Here is a 17,906-nt window from a genome sequence, read left to right on the forward strand (position 1 = left end):
GGAGCTTTCCTTTCTCTACTGGGGTAGCACTGTGCATTACCCCAGTACCCCCAGTAGGGGGTAGCACTGTGCATTACCCCAGTACCCCCAGTAGGGGGTAGTGCTGTGCGCTCTCCTCCTGAACCCCGTGAATATGTCCTCTGGTCTCATTAGACTGACTAGCCTCATGTTGGATAGTAGTATCACTGTGATACTGTACACTCACATTACACTGTCTCTGACTCTGGATGGTTGTTCTTACACACACACACACGCACACACGCACGCACGCACGCACGCACGCACGCACGCACGCACGCACGCACGCACGCACGCACGCACGCACGCACGCACGCACACACACACACACACACACACACACACACACACACACACACACACACACACACACACACACACACACACACACACACAGTGGTGGATAAAGTACTCAAATGTTTTACTTAAGTAAAAGTATCAATACTGCAATGTATAAATACTATGTTAAGTAAAAGTCCGTAGTTCAAAAATGAATTGAATACAAGTACAAACGTATTGGTATAAACATGTACTTAAAGTACCAAAAGTAGAAAGTACTCATTATGCAGAATGTCCCATTTCAAGATTTCAAAAAGTATAAAAATATTTTGAAAATAGCAGATCTAAAAGCTCACAATGTGTCACATCACATTGTGAGCTTGTAGATCTGCTATTTTCAAATGGCCCAAAACTATATAGGGCTGAAGTGGTTAATGTATGTTTTGTAATGATAATCAAAATCTACAAAGTAACTAGTAACTAATGTTTTCAAATAATTGTAGTGGAGTAAAAAGTATAGTATTTGCCTCTGAGATGTAGTGGAGTAGAAGTAAAAGTACTGCAAACTGGAAGTACTCCATTAACGTAAAGAAAATACCTCAACGTTGTACTTAAGTACAGTACTTGAGTAAATGTACTTAGTTACTTTACACCACTGACGGTATGTTGTACAGTAGAGTTATTATAAAAATACAAACACTTATACTTGAGTATTTTCTAAATAGTCACTAAAATGATTCTGCTTGAATTGCTTGAATCTGAATTGACAAAACAGAGAAAGTAATGTATATCGTCTCTGTCGGGTGGAAACCTCATATGTTCCAAAACTCTTACTTTTCACCATTCACATTCAAAAGCATCAAAAGCAGCAGATCTACAAGATAGAAACGTGTCGCTTCACGCCGTGTTTATAGCTTGTAGATCTGCTGCTTTTGATGCTTTTGTGTGACGTTGTAGTATGATCAAGAAGGGGTTAATTTAGGAAAAAACACTAAAGAATAATAATTTGTAAACAATAAATAAATACAAACTGTTTTCATTAAACAGGTTGTGTGTTGTGTAATGATAATGTTTAAAGTATTGAAAAAGGTAAATACTTAAGTAAAGTAAAAGTATATTAATATTATAATTAAGTACAGTACTTGAGTAAATGTACTCAGTTACTTTCCACCAGCGCGGGGCACAAACAGACACAAACATGCACGCACGCACACACACACACACACACACACACACACACACACACACACACACACACACACACACACACACACACACACACACACACACACACACACACACACACACACACACACACACACACACACACACACACACACACATCTTAACCCTATTGGTTGAGTCAACTCATCAGAGACATTATCTGTCCTCACAAAGACACACTGAGGAGGAGGAGGAGGAGGAGTCATTAAGCCTAAACCCAGGGTAGAGAGGTTCAGTGAAGGAGGACTGGAAGGAGTAAAGGTGTGTCAGTGAGTCAGAGGACCGTTTATAGAAAGACACAGTCCCTGCTGGCCAGTCTAGATACACTGCTACTCTGTTGGAGCCAGAAGGACTGACAGGGAGGAAAGTCTGCCTACTATTGTGATAGACAATGTAAGGGCCTCCATAACACCACAGACACCAGGACTTGTCATTGTATCCAAGCAGACTACCATCTCCTCTCCTGCTGATCCCTCTGTAAGTCACTCCTATCCCAACCCCTCCACTCCACTCTACCTCCCAGTAAGAGCGTCCAGTCAGACCCTCTGTACACAGAACCTGTAACTTATCATCAAATCTGTCAGGATGATCAGGGTACGACTGAAGCTCCTCCCCCTTTGTCACCTTCCTGTTGTCCTCAGACAGACAGAGTTTTCTGTTTGCTGTGTTTGGGTCCAGTGTGAGAGGATGGAGATCTGATATGAGAGACAGAGAGAGAGAGAGAGAGAGAGAGAGAGAGAGAGAGAGAGAGAGAGAGAGAGAGAGAGAGAGAGAGACACACAGACATGTCATTGGTTTAATATTCATAAAACCCACACACAACAAATAACAAAAATAGCAGATCTACAAGCTCACAACGCTCTGCAAACGCAGCACCTTGTGAGCTTGTAGATCTGCTACTTTTGCTACTTTTGTGTGAAATTGTAGTATGATGAAGTAAGTATTAATACTAATTTAAAACTATAAAGTATAAATAAGGAGATAGGAGGTTTCTTCCTGACAATATGAGACAACAAACCAACATAAACAATACATGCCTCCATTAAAGGGATAGTTCACCCCCAAAATGACTTTATTTCTATGGATTAGTCACCCGGTAGGAGACACAAAGGAGACTCTTTGTGTCTCCTACCGGAACCCACTGCTCGTCATCATATTATTGTCTTAGGAATGAGACAAAAACTAAAACGGATCCATGAATTCAAGTCTCCATGTGGTGACTAAACCATAGAAAATAACTTATGTTTTGGGTGAACTATCCCTTTAACCCTTTAAGACCAGGAACACATCTGTGTCATTTTAGATTTTTAGCTTTAACCATTATTTATACTTTGGCTATTCAAAACATAGCAGATCTACAAGCTCATAGCGCGGCACTAGGTGCCACGCTATGAGCTTGTAGATCTGCATTTCTTTTTTACGTGAAAATGTGTGCAAATCTTTGAATATATATATATCTTTATAAACTACATTTTTAACTCAAATCTTTGCTCCTGGGGGTCCCTGGAACAAAACCTTTTCATGTCAAGGACCCCCAAAATGATATGTATTTGGCCGCGGACCCCCATCTCAAAATATGTTGTTCCAGGGACCCCCAGAAGCAAAGATTAGCAAAAATAGCAGATCTACAAGCTCATAGCGCGGCACTCGGTGCCGCGCTATGAGCTTGTAGATCTGCTATTTTTGAATAGCCAAAGACATTTTAAAATGACACAGATGTGTTCCTGGTCTTAAACACCATGGGTTCCCAAAGTTTTCAGGCCACGACCCCCCACAATAATCATATTTGAACATTTAGGGGACCCCCCAAAATAATCATATTTGAACAGCTAGGGGACCCCCTAAAATAATCCTATTTGAACAGCTAGGGGACCCCCCAAAATAATCATATTTGAACAGCTAGGGACCCCCTAAAATAATCATATTTGAACAGCTAGGGGACCCCCCCAAAATAATCCTATTAGAACAGCTAGGGGACCCCCCAAAATAATCATATTTGAACAGCTAGGGGACCCCCCAAAATAATCATATTTGAACAGCTAGGAGACCCCCCCAAAATAATCATATTTGAACAGCTAGGAGACCCCCCCAAAATAATCATATTTGAACAGCGGGACCCCCCAAAATAATCATATTTGAACAGCTAGGGGACCCCCCAAAATAATCATATTTGAACAGCTTAGTGGACCCCCCAAAATAATCATATTTGAACAGCGGGACCCCCCAAAATAATCATATTTGAACAGCTAGGGGACTCCCCAAAATAATCATATTTGAACAGCTTAGTGGACCCCCCAAAATAATCATATTTGAACAGCTAAGGGACCCCCCAAAATAATCATATTTGAACAGCTAAGGGACCCCCCAAAATAATCATATTTGAACAGGGGACCCGCACCCTGACAAGCACTTGGATTGTAGGCATTATATTTAGTTTGACTCGGTTCCACAAACAACTGATCTACAAGCTCACAACTTCTCACACTGCGAGTTGTTGTGAGGCGTTGTGAGCTTGTAGGTCGGCTATCTTCACAATGTTTGCCTCTTTCTTATGTAATATTTGACAATTTAATATTGAATACTTAAACCCCAGCATCCCTATTCTGGGGGAGCAGTTAGGCATTAAAGGGACACTTCACCCAAAAAAAACTTTGTTTCAATGGATTAGTCACCCCATGGAGACTTGAATTCATGGATATTGTTTTAGTTTTTTGTCTCATTCCTAAGACAATAATTTGATGACCGGCAGCGGTTCCGGTAGGAGACACAACAAGTCTCTGTTGTGTCTCCTATCGGAACCGCTGGTCTTAAACCGGGACTTCCGGTTTCCCAGGTGGGCTCTCTAACATTAAGTTTTACCAAAATATATATGTTTTTTATTTAAAGAAAGGTTTTCCCATCCAGACACAATGACAAAATAACTGTCTGCCTTTTTCAAGTAGAAAAACAAACCTCATGTCACTCGCTGTCTTTCAATTGTTTTCAAGGCATTAATGAATCTTATGTGACTGCAAACGTTAACTGCTAACCACAAACTCTGGTTGCATTGTTAGGGTGACCATACGTCCTCTTTTACCCAGACATGTCCTCTTTTGGGGACCTGTCTGGCCTGTCCGGGGGGGTTTAAATTCCTTCAAATGTACAATATTCAAAATGAATATTCATACAGAAGTCAAGAGACTTTAAATCAGTGGTTCTCAAACGTTTTAATTTCAAGGACTCTGAATGAGAGTGTACAAATGAAACCAAATGGACCCATAAGGGTTTAATTGGTTTCATTTGTACAATCTAGAGTTACATACCTGTAAAGGGTGCATTTGGAACCCCCTCAAGAACCCTGAGGGTCCCTGAATCCCACTTTTGAGAACCACTGCTTTAAATAAATACATAACTAATATAGAGCATATACATATTTGAGTGAACTTTGGCGTATGTGACATATATTGATATAGAGATTATTTTGATATCTGACATGTGTCATGATGTGCAGCATCTCTGCACACCTGACCTATGCCATCACACCTGACCTATGCCAGGGGTCTTCAACACTTTTCAGGCCAAGGACCCCTTAGCTGAGAGAGAGATGAAGCAGGGACCCCCCCTTCACTACATATTGTATAACATTGTGTTGCAGATTAAACTTGTTCATAGATTTCATAGATATCTTCATAGACTTGCTTTATCCATCAATGTTGGATTCATGTTCATGTGTGTTTTCAGTCATTTAACCACTTAAACCGTCAACACTTAGTAAACTACACCTTTGGCTCTGTACTTGATCTGCTTTTTTCCCCTATAGACACCAAACCTCTTTACCGAAAATAGTCGATCTACAAGCTCACAACACTGTTAGCTTGTAGATCGGCTATTTTTGGCTAAGGTTCTCCACAGAATAGAGAGACTAAGGTTCAAGTGTATAATGTAAAAAAATACATATTGGACCGGACCGTTGGCCTAGCGGTCCGGGCAGTCTGACAGCACGTCGCTGGTTTGAGTGCCGATCCCGACGGCCTTTGCTGCGTGTCACTTCCCTTCTCTCTCTCCCCGTTTCCGTGTCTACCTACTGTACTATCAATAAAGGCATAAAAAGGCCCAAACATGCAGAATGTGTGGCAGGTAGGGAGACCTAGGAGTGTTTTCTAAACAAGCATCAGCTGGTGTTAAGGACCAGACCAAGAGCAGAGAAACCACCTGAATTCACTGGAAGCTCTACTGAAGAGTTTTCAGGACAGCATCCAGGGAGGGAGGGGCCAACAGAGTATAAAACAGTGTAGAACATTTCAATATGGGATTCTGACAGACAGACAGACAGACAGACAGACAGACAGACAGACAGACAGACAGACAGACAGACAGACAGACAGACAGACAGACAGACAGACAGACAGACAGACAGACAGACAGATACTCACATCTTTTAAGGAGTTGAGGATTGGTCCAGAGTTCTCCTCCATGTTTCACACTGTAGGAAGTAGAACAACAATGCATCAATGTCTGACTGTCTAACACAACGTCTCCACTACCTGACACTACAGTGTTTCTGCTACCATTATCTTCACCAGGCAGCCCGTCTGGACAAACTCACTGCCACCTGGCTTGGAGGAGAGGAGTTACAAACACTTCTTGTTTTTAGATTTATATAGAGTAATGTTATTTCTTCACATGGTACTGGCCAGCAGGCTGTGGTCATACAATGTTAAATTGAGGACATTCAAATGGAACTGCAGCAGTATGTGCTGGAAGAGCAACTGTCATGAAATGAGTGAGAGGGGATTTGCTATGTCCTCTTCAGTTAGATCTGCTATTAGAGCTTGTAGATCTGCTATTCTCACTGAATGGTTGTCAATTTTCTCAGAATGTTCACATATCATGACATGCCTAGAAGAGGGATACTAGGGTACTGACTCCTCTAAATAGTTTAAATTGATGCCAAACTACAGCTTACATTTATTATGCTAGAATATACCTTAAATACAATTTTTCAAAGGATCAATTTGGTAGTGTAAATATAAACTACATAGCAATTGAAATCATTAATTACTTTCCTAACAATATTTTTGAGCTGAGAATGATTAAGTTTAAACTTTATGAGCTTATTTGGCACAGACAGTGAACATTAATGAACTCTTAACATGATTATAGTAAATATGTATGAGTAAATGTGATGGATTTAACACAAAACGGTGACTTTTCAGGAAATGGAAAGAATAACCTGAGTTCCAATGGATCTAATGTAGTTATTATTATAAGTTTGTAAATAGGTGATGGAACGTGTTGTATATCAGGCATTTTCACTGCTTTTACAGGACATAAAGTGAAGAATATATCAGGGCATTGGTTCTCAAAGTGGGGTCCGGGGACCCCCAGGGGTCCTTGGGGGGATACCAGCAAAATGAGTTAAGAAAGCCAATCATTTTAACCCCTTTATAAATATATTATACTATTAAAAAATAGCAGATCTACAAGCTCATAGTGCGGCACCGAGTGCCGCGTTATGAGTTTGTAGATCTGCTATCTTTGAAACATCTTGAAAATGTGTGCACATCTTTAAATCTTTTTTTTTACACAAATCTTTACTTCTGGGGGTCCCTGCACCACATATTTTCAGGTGGGGGTCCCTGGCCAAATACATATACATTTGGGGGTCCTTGGCACGAAAAAGTTTGATAACCACTGTATTAGGGCTTAAGTGACGAATGAGCAATAGCATTCATTTGTGAAAGGAAAGTGAAATATATTAAATATGGAGATACAAGGTTTCTGCGACAGTAAGACTATTCTATTCTATTACAGTTTTCACATTCACATATAAGATGTACTTCTAAAACTGTTGGGTCAATAATATGCAAATGATATCTCATGTTTAGCTTTGCTTCTCTAATTTCATTTGAAACAAAACAATAAACAGTTAACATCTAGTTTTATTTGATCTACACACATATAATTGGTTGATTTCCAAAACATTTGTTGCCAGTGTTGAATATACAGTAACTTATATGATATGTCTCTCTGTCATTGAAATGTCTGTCTGCTTCCATCATTATTGACAGGAGGTGAGAGTTCTGTGACTTTAGTGTCATCACTATCTGACGTATTACTTCATTCAGCACAAGAGATGTGTTGTTGTAGGTTGGATTAACATTTAAATCTATCTATAAACGAGAGGAATGAGTGTGTGTGTGTGTGTGTGTGTGTGTGTGTGTGTGTGTGTGTGTGTGTGTGTGTGTGTGTGTGTGTGTGTGGGTGTGGTGTGGTGTGTGTGTGTGTGTGTGTGTGTGTGTGTGTGTGTGTGTGTGTGTGTGTGCGTGCGTGCGTGCGTGCGTGCGTGCGTGCGTGCGTGCGTGCGTGCGTGCGTGCGTGTGTGTCCTGCATAACTCCAAAACCGTCTGACCGGTCAACTTGTGTGTGTGTGTGTTGGTCAGAAGGAGGTCAGGTTGTAAAACAATACAGACAAATCCACAAATGCCCATATATGGAGTGTCATAATTATATTTGGGTATGCCTCACACGGAACTCCATATACGGGCATAAAAGGGACACAGAGACAGACAGACAGGTATGATGGGTATTGCATAACTGGAGGGGCATCATTACCAACAGCATCAGCCTGGTTATAATTAATGCAACCGATTATCTATCTATCTATCTATATATATACAATTTGAATCCTGCGCCATGTCGGTTGTCTGTATGTATGTAGCCAGTGTGACGTAATCTGACATCACGCCAGTGTGACGTAATCTCACGACAGCATGACATCACGCATGACATCACATCCTACCTATAAATTCTAGGATGCCGTCAGATCGCACCAGTTCGACGGCTTCCATAGTGGGTTTTGGTCTTTGGAGAGGTGATGCACGTCACCTCTTTCTGAAGTGGGTACTTTCAAAGCCTGCCATGGATTTAGGAGAGCACAAAACTCTCTCTCACACTGTGAGGTGCCTGTAAGGTGGCACTGCAAAGTGAACGACGCGTCACGCTAGACGTTCGGGCCGCGTAGCTAGACGTTCGGGCCGCGTAGAACTTCTAGTTATATACATAATTATTAATTTTCAGCAGGTGCATGACTGTATAATATGGGGTGGGAGGAGGGGATTGTTGTGGCAGACTTGGACGTTGGACGTTATGGATTCAGAATGCCCCCCCCTGCTGGCCAACCAGTCATTGGAACATGAAAAAAGGGAATGGCTGCTCTAACCAACATGAACACAGTCCAAGTCTACTCACTTGAGAGTTTCCAATCCAGAGAAGTTCATCAGAACAGATTCCGGCAGAACGTTGAAGGTCAAGTCTAATTCTCTCAAATGAGAAGGATTAGAGCTGATAGCTGAGGCCAGAGCTTCACAGCTTCTCTCTGACAACCAGCAGTTCATCAGTCTAAATGACACATAAAACACCAGAAGTTTGAATGTCGAAAGAAAGAAAGAAAGAAAGAAAGAAAGAAAGAAAGAAAGAAAGAAAGAAAGAAAGAAAGAAAGAAAGAAAGAGTGAATGTATCTCAATTGTAATTGTAACACGTACTGTAGTCACTGTACCTTATCATTATTCTAGTCAAAGTGTGTCACTATGATATAGACCTTATTCACACTCTACAAATAAAACATCACCACAACATTCATAGTATAATCACATAATAAATAAATGATGAAAATAATTAATATAAATGAATCTGACCGTAGAGTTTCCAGTCTACAATGAGGATTCTTCAGTGCATCACACAGCAGATCCAGGTCCAGCTCGTTACCACTTAAGTCCAGGTGTCTTAGATGGGATGGATTAGAACTAAGAGCTGAAGCCACAACTTCAATGTCTTCCTTCTGGAGGTTACAGCCAACAAGTCTGTAATGACACATTAATGTAAAATCAGAAATGATCAAAACAGATCAGCCAAGTTCACTGTCAAGGAAGTTAACCCATTAAGACCGGGAACACATCTGTGTAACCACTTAAACCATTATTTTATACATTGGCCAAAAATAGTGCTGCGCTATGAGATTGTAGATCTTGTTTTTTTTTGCGCGCACGCACGCACGCACGCACGCACGCACGCACGCACGCACGCACGCACGCACGCACGCACGCACGCACGCACACACACACACACACACACACACACACACACACACACACACACACACACACACACACACACACACACACACACACACACACACACACACTCCTGTGCTTGCAGGAACAGAGTGAAGTAAAAACGGAGGGCGTGTGCACAGTTGCAGTGGTGTAAAGTAACTAAGTACAAGTACTCAAGTACTATACTTAAGTACAATTTGGAGGTATTTTTTTACTTTACTGGAGTATTTCCAGTTTGCATTACCTTTACTTCTACTCCACTACATCTCAAAGGGCAAATATTGTACTTTTTACTCCACTACAATTATTAGAAAACTAAACTTGTTACTTTGTAGAATTTAATTATTATTACAAAACATTGATTAACCACTTCAGCCCTTTATACATTTTGGCCATTTGAAAATAGCAGATCTACAAGCTCACAATGCGTCACAATGCGACTCATTGTGAGCTTGTAGATCTCCATTTTTTCTTTTTTTTAATATGCATTTGAAAACTTGAAATGGGACATTCTGCATAATGAGTACTTTCTACTTTTGGTACTTTAAGTACATTTTGATGTCAATACTTTTGTACTTTTACTGCTAGCCTTGCCTCACCTGCCCAGCCAGATAAACTTCAGCCTTAGTTTGGGCCTGTTGCTTTGTTTGACTTTTGCTTACTTTTATCTTTTTTTGTGTTTGGCTGACATTAAAGATTAGATTTCTTTTACTTATTCCTGCCTCTGTGTTTGAGTCTGTACTTGGGTTCAACTTGACTATTCAGTGTAACAACACCGAATGAAGGAAAGAAAGAAAGAAAGAAAGAAAGAAAGGGTGAATGTATCTCAATTGTAATTGTAACACATACTGTAGTCACAGTACCTTATCATTATTCTAGTCAAAGTGTGTCACTATGATATCAACCTTATTCACACTCTACAAATAAAGCATCACCACAATATTCATAGTATAATCACATAATAAATAAATGATGAAAATAAGTTTTGTAAATTAATCTGACCGTAGAGTTTCCAGTCTACAATGAGGATTCTTCAGTGCATCACACAGCAGATCCAGGTCCAGCTTGTAGTTATAACTTAAGTCCAGGTGTCTTAGATGGGATGGATTAGAAATGAGAGCTGAAGCCACAACTTCAATGTGTTCCTTCTGGAGGTCACAGCCAACAAGTCTGTAATGACAGATTAATGTAAAATCAGAAATTATCAAAACAGATCAAGTTCACTGTCAAGGAAGTTAACCCATTAAGACCGGGAACACATCTGTGTAACCACTTAAACCATTATTTTATACATTGGCCAAAAATAGTGCTGCGCTATGAGATTGTAGATCTGCCATTTTAGAAAAATCTTGTTTTTTTTTAAACACACACACACACACACACACACACACACACACACACACACACACACACACACACACACACACACACACACACACACACACACACACACACACACACACACACACACACACACACACACACACACACCTGTGCTCGCAGGAACAGAGTGAGGTAAACGGAGGGCGTGTGCACAGTTGCAGTTGTGTAACTAAGTACATGTACTCAAGTACTGTACTTAAGTACAATTTTGAGGTATCTTTACTTTACTGGAGTATTTCCAGTTTGCAGTATTTTTTACCTCTACTCCACTACATATCTAAGGCAATTATTGTACTTTTTACTCCACTACAATTATTTGAAAACTTTAATTAATAGTTACTTTGTAGATGTTGATTATTATTACAAAACATACATTAACCACTTTAGCCCTATATACATTTCGGCCATTTGAAATTAGCTGATCTACAAACATCGTGAGCTTGTAGGTCGGCTATTTTTTAAAGATTGTATCCATTTGAAAAAGGGACAGTCTGCATAATGAGTACTTTTACTTTTGTACTTTAAGTATATGTTGTACTTTTACTTTTGTACTTTTACTCAAGTACATTTTTAATTCCGGACTTTTACTTGTAACAGTAGAATATTTCTACATGATGGTATTGATACTGTTACTTGAGTGAAATGTAGTACTTTTTCCACCACTGTTCATTTATATAATATTACTTTATATCATACATATCACTGTATATAACATATATTAATATATATAATATGAATACATTTATATGATACATATTACTATATAATACATATTCATTTATACAATATATATTACTGTATATAATATAAATCTGGTCCTTAGAGTTTGAGAACCACTGGTTTATAGCAAACACTGCAGAATGAACCACAAGTGTGACCAATCAGTGTATTCTATAATCTGTTTGTGTGTGTGTGTGTGTGTGTGTGTGTGTGTGTGTGTGTGTGTGTGTGTGTGTGTGTGTGTGTGTGTGTGTGTGTGTGTGTGTGTGTGTGTGTGTGTGTGTGTGTGTGTGTGTGTGTGTGTGTGTGCGCGTGTTCACATACATTCCACACACATTCACGTTCACACACGTTTAGTATTTTTATCCATTCTGAATGAATGCATGTAGTATAAGTGAAAGCTGTTCTAACATGTTGATATTCACATGACTACTAACCTGGCTGTTGTGCAGTTCCTCACAGCTGGGATCAGCCTCTGTCGCCCCTCCTTGTCTGCGTTGTATTTGTCCAGATCCAACACCTCCAGAACCTTCTCTGACATCTGCAGCATGGTGGCCAGAGCTGAACACTGGGTCTCAGAGAGTTCCTTCCCTGATCTGCTCTCTGACTCCAGGAATTGTTGGATTCCCTGACTTACTGAGGGGTCGTTCATCTCCATCAGGCAGTGGAAGATGTTGATACATCTGTCAGGAGAGAACCTGACAGTGCCTGAGAAACGCCAGTTATCATCATTCATCTCCTTCAGGTTGTTGATGGCTCTCTGGATCTCCTCTGGACTGTTCTCTGTCTGACCCAGCAGGCCTCCTAACAGATTCTGGTTGGACTCCAGTGAGAGACCATGAAGGAAGCGGACAAACAGGTCCAGGTGACCACTTTTACTCCGCAGGGATTTTTTCATAGCAGCCTTCAGGAAGTCAGAGAGGGAAGTGTCACTGTCGTAATCATCATCCAGGAATGTCTTGTTCTTCTGTGTGAAACAGTGGAACAGGTAGACTGCAGCCAGAAACTCCTGGATGCTCAGATGAACAAAGCTGTAGACTGTTTTCTGGAAGACTACACTCTCTCTCTTGAAGATCTCTGTGCACACTCCTGAGTACAGCGAGGATTCTTTTACATCAAGACCACACTCTTCCAGGTCTTCTTGGTAGAACATGATGCTACTTTTCTGCAGATGTTCAAACGCCAGCCTGCCCAGCTTCAGAAGGACTTCCCTGTCCATCTCCATTAGCTGCTGTTGATTCAGTACATGAGACTCATCATGCTTCTGCTTCTTCCTGTTTGTCTGGACCCACAGGAAGCGGCTGTACATCTGAGTCAGGGTCTTGGGCAGCTGTCCTGTCTCGTCTGTCTTCAACATGTCCTCCAGTACGGTAGCAGTGATACAACAGAAGACTGGGATGTGACACATGATGTGGATGCTCTTTGATGTCTTCATGTGTGAGATGATTCTGCTGGCCAGCTTCTCATCACTGAATCTCTTCGTGAAGAACTTCTCCTTCTGGGGGTCTGTGAACCCTCGTACTTCTGTCACCATGTCAACACATGCAGGAGGGATCTGATTGGCTGCTGCAGGTCTGGTAGTTATCCAGATGACAGCCAATGGGATCAGATTCCCCTCGATGAGATTCGTCAACAGCCCATCCACTGATGATGTCACTGTGACATCAGAAACAATGTCATTGTTGAGGAAGTTCAGTGAAAACCTGCTTTCATCTAGACCATCAAAGATGAAGCCAACTTTCCAGACAGCGAGCTGCTCTGCTGTGACCTTCTTTAATGTTGGATGGAAAACATGGATCAGTGTGAGAAGACTGTGCTGCTCATCTCTGACCAAGTTCAGCTCCCGGAATGAGAACGGAACCAGGAGAATGACATCTTGATTTTCCAAACCCTTTGCCCAGTCCAGAGTGAACTTACGCACAGAGAATGTTTTTCCAATGCCAGCGATGCCTTTGGTCAGAACTCTTCTGATGGGTGTGTCTCTGCCAAGGAGGAGGGGTTTAAAGATGTCACAGCAGTTGATTGGTTTGTCATGGAGGGTCTTCTTCTTGGAAAGTGTCTCTATCTGCCACACCTCATGTTGGTTATTAACCCCTTCACTCTCTCCCACTGTGACGTAGAGCTCTGTGTAGATGTCAGTGAGGGAGGTTCCTGTCTCTTCAGTGATGTGTTCTGTCACACAATCAAGACTGTTCAAACTGATCTTATAATCCTTTAAATGCTCCTGCTGACTGAAATCTGCTATGAGAAGACAATGAAGACATTATAAACATTCAGCTTCATTTATAACTTTACATTCTTACAGCGGTGTACTCAAATTATTAATGTGTTGAATCCTCCTTTAGGAATTAATGAACAGCCAGGATTTATAATAGTGTGTGAATTGTTTTAGTCAAGAGTTGATATATGTTTTTTTCTGCCATTTAAATGCTTAAGTAATTAACATGAATTGTTAATTAGTGTAAATTATGTCCAGTCTTACTTTGTCCACTGCTGGTTTGACTGGATGTCTTCAGTCCAGGTGTGGTTGTGAATGTCTCTCCTGAACACCTGGACTGCTCTGTCACAACACAACTACTCCTCTTCCTCTCTCTGTGGAGATGAACAACATTTAATACGACTATATTCTTGACTGAAATAAGGATATTTCTGTACTGTTTGGTGTTGGTAAGTATACAATAATAGGGTCCACTATGTCATGGAATTATACATTCATAGTTCTCCTTTCAAGATATTATTGTGCACTTTTTGTTTGACTGGTTATGACTTTGTTCTTTTCAGTTTGTTCTTTTCATTGCTTATTGTTAGAAAGCAGTGGTTACTGTGGTCACAGTAGTAAATGTATTTATTTACTCAGAGATGTCTTCTCTCTCCAGAGCTCTAGCTCACTGTTTAATTAATTATTATATATATATATATAAACTGCTCAAAAAAAGTTTGGAAACTTAACTTCGGTCAATTATATCTCCCCTTTAATAATACCAATTGGTATTGTGTTTTATATCATTTTTATCGTTGATTAGACACCTTTACAACGAGGTACAGCTTGTAAGGATCGTGCATTCTTGGAATGAGCAACACAGCTAAACGTGTGGGTAGCGCCTCCAAAAAAATTGCCAAATCACCCAATATGCTTCTGTTGGTAATCGCTCTTGTTTTGAGTAACCTGCCAGCACACACCTGCTGAGAGGTGTGTGACAGTAGTCACAGGTGTGTGACTGCCTCACAGGTGAGTGACTGGCACCTGAACATGGGTTCTGCAACTTTGTTGAGTTTATGTATGCTCCAAGCAGCAACACTGCCCCCATGGACTGCCACATTTGTCCCTTCAGGATAAGGCCCGTGCAATAGGGCAAGTGAAGCTGGTGTTCCGTTATGCAGATTACGCATTATTTGATGTCAGCCCTGTTGTCAGCCCTGGTACCATTTGCAGGCAGGTGTGTGCCAGTCACAGGTGTGTGACTGGCACCTGAGCATGGACCCTGCAACTTTGACATCTGTCTTTGGTACCGTTGTGCAAATCTTGCCTGTAAATCTATGGTTCCTCAGTGAAGAAAGGGGTCTTGGGATGTTGTCTTCCTTGTTGACTTCACCTGTCTCACAGAACTTGGTCCTAAGTTTGGAAATGGTACCAGGGCTAACACCAAATAATGCTGTCACTCTGCATAACGGAACACCAGCTTCACTTGCCCTATTGCACGGGCCTTATCCTGAAGGGACAAACATGGCATCTTTCCATGGGGGCAGTGTTGCTGCTTGGAGTACAAACTCAACAAAGTTGCAGAACCCATGTTCAGGTGCCAGTCACTCACCTGTGAGGCAGTCACACACCTGTGACTACTGACACACACCTCTCAGCAGGTGTGTGCTGACAGGTTGCTCAAAACAAGAGTGATTACCAACAGAAGCATATTGGGTGATTTTGGCACATTTCTTGGAGGCGCTACCCACACGTTTAGCTGTGTTGCTCATTCCACAAATGCACGGTCCTTACAAGCTGTACCTCGTTGTAAAGGTGACTAATCAACGATAAAAAATGATATAAAACACAATACCAATTGGTATTATTAAAGGGGAGATATAATTGACCGAAGTTTCCAAACTTTTTTTGAGCAGTTTATATATATATATATATATATATATATATATATATATATATATATATATATATATATATATATATATATATATATATATATATATATAATTTAAAACTATTTTTAAAAGTTTAAACAAAAACAATACTTTTCATCAATTATAAACAATGTCAAACATTTTTCTAAAGTATTTCATAAATAAAACCAGAAAATCAAAACATACACAGAATTATAACAAGACCAGGAGACCTGGTTCTTCCAGACCCAGTCTTCACATGACGTGTCAGCCTGTGTCTAAGCCTATGTATGGATGAAGGGGGGACAGACTTTTATGGCTGGGACCTATGGACAAAGTGACCAAAACCTGTTTTCCCATGTATGGAGAAAACAGGTACAAAACATGCCCATGTATGGACGGAAGGGGGACAGACTTTTATGGCTGGGGCCTAAGGACAAAGTGACCATCCCCATGCATGAAGAAAACAGGTACAAAGCCTCATGTAAGCCAGACCCCCTGGGTCCGGCAATAATCTACAAGCTCACAACGTGACGCAAAGTGATGCATTGTGAGCTTGTAGATCTGCTATTTTCACTAGTTTGGGTCCCGGGCAAACGTCTAATTTCTCTTTTGGGTCTTGAGCTAAACGGTTTGGGAACCACTGGTCTGACTGACAGGTGAACTACCAGCTCCTCTCTGGATGACAGGTGAACTACCAGCTCCTCTCTGGAGGAACCACTGGTCTGACTGACAGGTGAACTACCAGCTCCTCTCTGGAGGAACCACTGGTCTAGATGACAGGTGAACTACCAGCTCCTCTCTGGAGGAACCACTGGTCTAGATGACAGGTGAACTACCAGCTCCTCTCTGGAGGAACCACTGGTCTAGTTGACAGGTGAACTACCAGCTCCTCTCTGGAGGAACCACTGGTCTAGATGACAGGTGAACTACCAGCTCCTCTCTGGAGGAACCACTGGTCTAGATGACAGGTGAACTACCAGCTCCTCTCTGGAGGAACCACTGGTCTAGTTGACAGGTGAACTACCAGCTCCTCTCTGGAGGAACCACTGGTCTAGATGACAGGTGAACTACCAGCTCCTCTCTGGAGGAACCACTGGTCTAGATGACAGGTGAACTACCAGCTCCTCTCTGGAGGAACCACTGATCTGACTGACAGGTGAACTACCAGCTCCTCTCTGGAGGAACCACTGGTCTAGTTGACAGGTGAACTACCAGCTCCTCTCTGGAGGAAAGATGGTTGAGGTTCTTTTCAACGATTATATCTTTGACGTTAGACTTCCACAGAGTCCTGGTGACCTAGGTTATGAGCAGGCAAAGCAACATTGCCTGCTCATTATGATAGCATTATGACGGTATCACTACAGATAGTGAGATACTCTCTGGAGCTCCCTATTAGGCCTAGGGTGCCATCCTCACATATTCCATTCTGTCTAAACTTGAACTATGACCTCTTAGGTCCCATTGAGGCAACATTAGAGAGAATAATAGGCTAAAAGTATATCAGTAATCTGCTATCAATGAATCAGTCTGACAACCTTTATCAACATGAATCTATCTCATGTACTTTGGACAGTGTGTTGAGTTTATCAATAACTGAAAATAAACTATTAAAACCATCATAACCTGTTCATATTACAAAACTAAAGTATTAAGAGCCAGAACATTCAATACCTCATGATCTGTGCTCAGTAGGGTTTGATAAAAACTAAATCATGTGTTGTTTTCTGTGTGTTTTACATTCTGACCTGTGATCAGTAGAGTGGTGTTCATCTTTGAAGTCAATAAGTTTACCCATGGACCAGTCACTCTTCATGGAGACACAGCTGGGTACAGGAGACCCTGATCTGTGCTGATCAACCCTGATAGAAAGAGAGGATGAACATTATTTACTTTATTTATATTCAATCATACAATCCATGTGGAATCCACACACACTTCTAGTCAAACATCTCTTATATGAACTCTCTACTCTTTAGTATAAAACACTTCAACGTCCACAGGGAACATTTCAGAAGTGCAGCGATCGTGCAGCAGAAACGTCTTTCTATACTGAGTTTGGTTTTAATGACGAA

General features: G+C 41.0%; 1 protein-coding gene across 13 annotated transcripts in view; it reads right to left on the reverse strand.

The window, feature by feature from the left end:
- Positions 1–1,532: 1,532 nt before the first annotated feature.
- LOC311043274 (protein NLRC3-like) overlaps positions 1,533–17,906 on the reverse strand; it is a 43,613-nt gene continuing 27,239 nt past the window's right edge. For 7 of the 13 annotated variants that reach the window (XM_084054454.1, XM_084054452.1, XM_084054458.1 and 4 more), the window contains 8 exons: positions 17,580–17,693; positions 14,201–14,310; positions 12,156–13,959; positions 10,618–10,785; positions 9,199–9,363; positions 8,752–8,901; positions 5,934–5,983; positions 1,533–2,216 (listed from right to left, as the gene is read on the reverse strand). In XM_084054454.1, the coding sequence (XP_083910580.1) occupies positions 1,678–2,216; positions 5,934–5,983; positions 8,752–8,901; positions 9,199–9,363; positions 10,618–10,785; positions 12,156–13,959; positions 14,201–14,310; positions 17,580–17,693 (3,100 nt within the window). In that variant the 3' untranslated portion in view covers positions 1,533–1,677. Of the gene's footprint in view, positions 2,217–5,933; positions 5,984–8,734; positions 8,902–9,198; positions 9,364–10,617; positions 10,786–12,155; positions 13,960–14,200; positions 14,311–17,579; positions 17,694–17,906 lie in introns of all 13 variants that reach the window. The other 6 variants (XM_084054451.1, XM_084054461.1, XM_084054457.1 and 3 more) reach the window with 4 other exon arrangements.

Source organism: Gymnoscopelus microlampas, assembly GCF_963454915.1.
Source record: "Gymnoscopelus microlampas genome assembly, chromosome: 4".
Classification (NCBI taxonomy): Eukaryota; Metazoa; Chordata; class Actinopteri; order Myctophiformes; family Myctophidae; genus Gymnoscopelus; species Gymnoscopelus microlampas.